This window comes from Symphalangus syndactylus, chromosome 24 (assembly GCF_028878055.3).
Source record: "Symphalangus syndactylus isolate Jambi chromosome 24, NHGRI_mSymSyn1-v2.1_pri, whole genome shotgun sequence".
Lineage (NCBI taxonomy): Eukaryota > Metazoa > Chordata > Mammalia > Primates > Hylobatidae > Symphalangus > Symphalangus syndactylus.
In genome coordinates, this window is record NC_072446.2 from 35,902,310 (window position 1) to 35,908,351 (window position 6,042).

Below are 6,042 nucleotides of genomic sequence, written 5' to 3' on the forward strand. Positions count from 1 at the left end.
AGTAGGGTGATTTTTCTCCTGTCTTTCGTATTAGTGTGGATAATGGTCATTTGGTGAGCCTCCTGGTCAGCTGCTCTGGGCAGCTGGGCCCTGGGTGCAGCCCTGTACCTGCCAGGCAGACCGTGTATGTCTTGTCTCAAGTGGCTGTGTCATCCTTGCCTGTGAGCTGCTACCAACCGAGCCCACACCCACAGCCCTGTAGCTCATTGGGAGGAGCAGGAGCCCCTCTCCTAGCCCATTCTTATCCTTTTCCTATGAAATAGCTGATCTTCCAGCCCACTTCTGATCCAAAGCAAGATGACTGTTTATAGCAGAGGGGAAGACAATTGCCTTTGTCTAGTTGAGGAAAGTAACATTTGAGATGTTACTGAAGTATCTGTCAGCCTCACCTCCTCTCTGGGACCTTAAAATAAAATTTGATCCCTGGCTTAGAGTATTCTGTCAGTGTCTACCAGGCAGCTGAGGTTGCCACTTGGCACTCTCGGGTCACTAACCTGCCTTTTCCTGTGTCCATCCTGCTTCCAGTCCCGTATGTGCAGCTCAGTCACCTGAGCACCGAGTCAGGTACCTTCCTCTGTGCTGGCCCTGCCCCGCCTTCCAGTCTCTCCTGGCTGCACTGGCTGCCTGCAGCATGTCCGCGGTCTTCCTGTGCAGTGAGAGCCCGATAGAACGTGGCTCAGTACGCCCCAAGAGATTTAGCCTACAGGTCCAGCCCTGGTCCCCCAGGAGGCAGAAAGGATCTGGTTGTAAGGGGCAGGCCTCCTCTTGTCATCCTAAATCCAGGGTCACAGCAGCAGCTGAAACTTGATAGGCAGGGCCCATCTTCCACCACCACCTACTGATCCTTGAATTAACCTCCAGACACAGGAATCTAAGGGCAGCCTTGGCTCTAAATAGGAGGGTCAGAGCCTATGCCCAGAGAACTCTGCAGATGATAGCATCTTTTGACCCCAGCATTGAAATGACAGCTAGGGGAGTGGCTGCTGCCCAGGAGGACAGGCAGGGAGGCTATGCCAGGTAAGGCCCAGTCCCAGCCAAGCTGGAAGGACCTTAGAGTCAAGCACTGGCAGAACAGGAGTCTGAGTTAAACACCTACTTCTCCATCCCTGGCAACCTGTACCTCATCCCTGTGTTGAGGTGAGCTCCAAGCCAATCTGCCCTCCCCTTCACCTGCACCATCCTACCCATCTCCTCCCTGGTAGCAAGGTAGCCTGTGGACACGGATGGTAGTCTCGTTGTATCGGGCTTGCACTGTGTTTGTGAAACACCTTCATACTTGTGTGTGTCTTTCTTTTCTTTTGGTTTAGTCTTGCATGCACTGTAGGTTTTGGTTACCTGTTTGGGTTCCCAAAGCTTCCATTCTGTCACTGTCTGAATGGTGTGGGCATAGCTAAGAGGCTATACTCTGGATTTAGGGTTTCCCCTTGTTCTGTGGTGACTGCAGTCAGCTGAGATTCTAACCAGATCTAAAGGATTAAAGTGGCCTCACATATCGCCACTCACCTAGAGCAAATAATACAAAATGGGGATGGCTATATCTTGTCCTGGGTGTCATTGTAAATGAGTCGGAAAAGCTAAACATAAAGCCTTTGGTGAGACTCCTAGGTTAGCTGGGCTTAACCAGGGCTTCATCTTCTAGTCCCCTTGGTTCTCTGTTACAGTACCATCTGCCAGCATGACTCGGCTCGCCCGATCACGAACCCACTCAACCTCGAGTAGCCTCGGCTCTGGAGAAAGTCCCTTCAGCCGGTCTGTCACCAGCAATCAGTCAGATGGAACTCAAGAATCCTGTGAGTCCCCTGATGTCCTGGACAGACACCAGACCATGGAGGTGTCCTGCTAAGCAGATGCTCCTCCCCTGGACCATTGCAAGTCCATCCTTCTTCAAATGACCACTCCATAATATAACATTTCATCCAGTAAACTGGCCTCTACTATCTTTAACTCATGCATGGCCACTGAACCTCTCTCTAATAGCCTGGATTTATCACTCTCTCTGCCTGCCCACCCCCTTTTTTGTATAGCCCAAGAACCACTTCCATGCCATACTGTAACATTCCAACATCTTTAGCTGATCAGATCTCTCCATATCCTCTCTTGCCAGCTTTTTCCCGTGCTCCCCCAACTATGTATCGGATAAGATTCTTTGATCCCGACTCTGTGTGTGCGAGCACGCGTGTCTGTGTTTGTGTGTGCATAGTTCTGTGGTTTTAGACACGCTTTCTTGTAGTGCTTCTGCAAAAAACAAAAAAGGGACTTATTTTGCATTCTCAATGGTGTTTTTAAGGGAATTAGGCAGAACAGATTTCTAGGTTGGGTAGGCCACTGCATTCTCTTTTGTTTGCAAATTGGTCAACAAAATTTGCAAAGTGATTTCAGGAGAGAGCAGCTTTGAGGAATGTGGAAAATCATAATTGCCGTCTGGACCATTGATTGATTGTGACCAGTAGTAGAAGGGTGCCTGTTACATAGAGAGGCTCCTTCTGTCCAAATGAATTTCTGTATACTCTTCTATAAATAAAAGGGAGGAATATATTCTGCTGGAAGCCCATGAACCATCGGTGAGGTTCTGATACAACATAGAGTTTTTTCCAAGGAGTGAATGTGGCTTAATTACTGGACTCTCTTAGCACAGGAAGGTGGAAACAAAATGCCAGGCCTCTGCTCTGAAGAGCAAAACTGCTGTCGCTGCAGTATCTGATACCAGACATCCACATATCCACAAGAAGTGCCTCTTAGGTCTGTGACGGAGAGTGTGTCTCCATTCCTCAGTTCCCAGAAAGGGGGGAGGTATGGCCTAAAAAGCATGTAGATGGTGGAGAAATGGGTGGGGGGAGAGGAACAGCCATTAACACAGTATCATGTTTAATAAGTATAGCCTTGATTTCAGTAGATGTAATCGAAGCCAGATTAAATTGATACATTTCTCAGAGTCTTTTTTTTGAGACAGAGTGTCGCTCTGTCACCCAGGCTGGAGTGCAATGGCACAAACTTGGCTCGCTGCAACCTCTGCCCCCTGGGTTCAAGCGATTCTCCTGCCTCAGCCTCCCGAGTAGCTGAGACTATAGGCACCTGCCACCATACCCAGCTAAATTATGTATTTTTAGTAGAGATGGAGTTTCACCATGTTGGCCAGGCTGGTCTCAAACCCCTGACCTCAGGTGATCCACCTGCCTCAGCCTCCCAAAGTGCTGGGATTACAGGCATGAGTCATTGCTCCCAGCCATCAGAAAGATTGCTAATCCTATGAACTCCCTTTTGTAGGAGGGAAACGGCCAATCTGTAGGGGCAGCCCTGTCCAGGTGAAGTTGTTTTCAGCCTCTTGTCTACTGTTAGGTGAGGGAGTCACAGCCAGACAGAGTATTGCTGGAGGGTGAGAGAACTGTGGAGACCAACTGCCACATAGCAAGAGCCCAGCTCTTGGGAGCATTGAGATGTAAGCTCAGGGTTACACAGTTCCAAATCTTGGGAACGGACTTTTCAGACACACTGCTTTCTGCTGAGATAAGGAATGCATCACTCTGCTAGAGTATGACTTTTTACAGATGATTAAATAAAGCTGTATGTGTCTCATTGTTACCTGATTGCTGGTGTTATTTCTTTCAAGCCATTCACTGGGGTTCAGGGCAGGACTGAGTTGCTGTATGCTGGTTCTGTGTTGCCATTTTCACGTGATTGCTAATCCACCAAGCGACACTGTCCGTTTATAGGAGGAAATGAAGACTGACGATAAATCATTTGCCCAAGGTCATACAGCCAATAAGTCCAGCCAGGATCAAATCCCAGGGAATTATGCAGAATTCTATCTGATGTGTCTGTATTTCCCTCAAACCAAAAATCGTGAGAAGCCTGACAGTGTTGTTTGTGATGAAGGAGGAGAAGCTGAGGTCTTGAGAAGGTGGTCCACGTCACAGCTCCACCACCTGTGTGGGATTGCTAGGTTCCACCTCTCATTTAATAATCTGCAACCACTTGTCTGGGTTCCTCTAAGAGACCAGCTTGTTTCTCCAGAAATGGCTGGCTATATTTGTACCCATCAAGAATAATTTCAGGCTGGGCGCGGTGGCTCACGCTTGTAATCCCAGCACTTTGGGAGGCCGAGGCGGGTGGATCACGAGGTCAGGAGATCGAGACCACGGTGAAACCCCATCTCTACTAAAAATACAAAAAATTAGCCGGGCGTGGTGGCGGGCGCCTGTAGTCCCAGCTACTCGGAGAGGCTGAGGCAGGAGAATGGCGTGAACCCGGGAGGCGGAGCTTGCAGTGAGCCGAGATTGGGCCACTGCACTCCAGCCTGGGCGACAGAGCGAGACTCCGCCTCAAAAAAAAAAAAAAAAAAAAAATAATTTCAGAGCAAGTGTGGTGGCTCACACCTGTAATCCCAGCACTCTGGGAGGCCAAGGTGGGCGGATCACCTGAGGTCAGGAGTTAAAGACCAGCCTGGCCAACATGGTGAAACCCTGTTTCTACTAAAAATACAAAAATTAGCCAGGCATGGTGATATGTGCCTGTAATCCCAGCTACTTGGAAGGCTGAGGCAGGAGAATCACTTGAACCCGGAAGGTGGAGGTTGCAGTGAGCCAAGATCACACCCCTGCACTCTAGCCTGGGCTACAGAGCAAGACTGTGTCTCAAAAAAAAAAAAAAAAAAAAAAAAAGCCAGGTGTGGTGGCTCATGCCTGTAATCCCAGCACTTTGGGAGGCCAAGGCGGGTGGATCACTGGAGGTCAGGAGTTCGAGACCAGCCTGACCAATATGATGAAACCTCGTCTCTACTAAAAATAAAAATAAAAATAATTAGCCAAGCCTGGTGGCATGCGCCTGTAATCCCAGCTACTCAGGAGGCTGAGACAGGAGAATCACTTGAACCCAGGAGGTGGAGGTTGCAGTGAGCCAAGATTGCACCATTGCATTCCAGCCTGGGCAACAAGAGTGAAACTCCGTCTCAAAAAAAAAAAGAATAATTTCAGGAGACCACCATTTCAGATGAGTTTTCAGTAACCCGGGGCAAGTGCCAGCAAAAGTGCATGTGGATTACTACATCTGTGAGAGGCACTCGTAAAAAATGACATGAACCACCGGGCACGGTGGCTCACACCAGTAATCCCAGCACTTTGGGAGGCTGAGGTGGGCAGATCACGAGGTCAGGAGATCGAGACCATCCTGGCTAACACAGTGAAACCCCGTCTCTACTAAAAATATAAAAAATTCGTCAGGCGTGGTGATGGGCACCTGTAGTCCCAGCTACTCAGGAGGCTGAGGCAGGAGAATGGCGTGAACCCAGGAGGCGGAGCTTGCAGTGAGCCGAGATCGCACTACTGCACTCCAGCCTGGGCAACAGAGCGAGACTCTGTCTCAAAAAAAAAAAAAAAAAAAAAAAGACATGGGCCCTGCCCATTCTGGCAGAGGAGTTGAAAGAAATGCATATGAACAGATAAATATTACCAGGCTGAAGCCTTACAGTGCAGGCCAATGCTCCACAGAATGCTGACATGGGAAGGAATTGATCTGATGGCCTCAGCTGCCCTTTTTTTTGTTTTTTGTTTGGTTATGTTTTGTTTTGAGGTGGAGTCTCCCTCTGTCGCCCAGGCTGGAGTGCAGTGGCACAATATCCACTCACTGCAGCCTCCGCCTCCTAGGTTCAAGCAATTCTCCTGTCTCAGCCTTCTGAGTATCTGGGACTACAGGCATGTGCCACCACACCCAGCTAATTTTTTGTAGAGATGAGGTTTCGCCATGTTGGCCAGGCTGGTCTGGAACTCCTGACTTCAAGTGATCTGCCCGCCTCAGCCTCCCAAAGTGCTGGGATTACAGGCATGAGCCACTGAGCTGGGTGTTTGTTTTTTTTTTTTTTTGAAACAGTGTCTCACTTTGTCAACCAAGCTGGATGGCAGTGGTGTAATCATAGCTCACTGCAGCCTCAAACTCCTGGGCTCAAGCCATCCCCCCACTTCAGCCTCTTGAGTAACAGTGACTACAGGCATGCACCACCATGCCTGGCTAATTTTTTATTTTTTGTAGAGACAGCGTATCACTTTGTTG

At 49.0% G+C, this 6,042-nt stretch overlaps 1 protein-coding gene across 8 annotated transcripts in view; it reads left to right on the top strand.

Moving 5' to 3' along the window:
• NDRG3 (NDRG family member 3) overlaps positions 1 to 3,579 on the top strand; it is a 94,839-nt gene extending 91,260 nt beyond the window's left edge. For 5 of the 8 annotated variants that reach the window (XM_055265161.2, XM_055265162.2, XM_063633793.1 and 2 more), the window contains one exon: positions 1,662 to 3,579. In XM_055265161.2, coding sequence (XP_055121136.1) covers positions 1,662 to 1,843 — 182 coding nt within the window. In that variant the 3' untranslated portion in view covers positions 1,844 to 3,579. Of the gene's footprint in view, positions 1 to 525; positions 565 to 1,661 lie in introns of all 8 variants that reach the window. The other 3 variants (XM_055265158.2, XM_063633792.1, XM_055265159.2) reach the window with 1 other exon arrangement.
• The last annotated feature ends 2,463 nt before the right edge of the window (positions 3,580 to 6,042 follow it).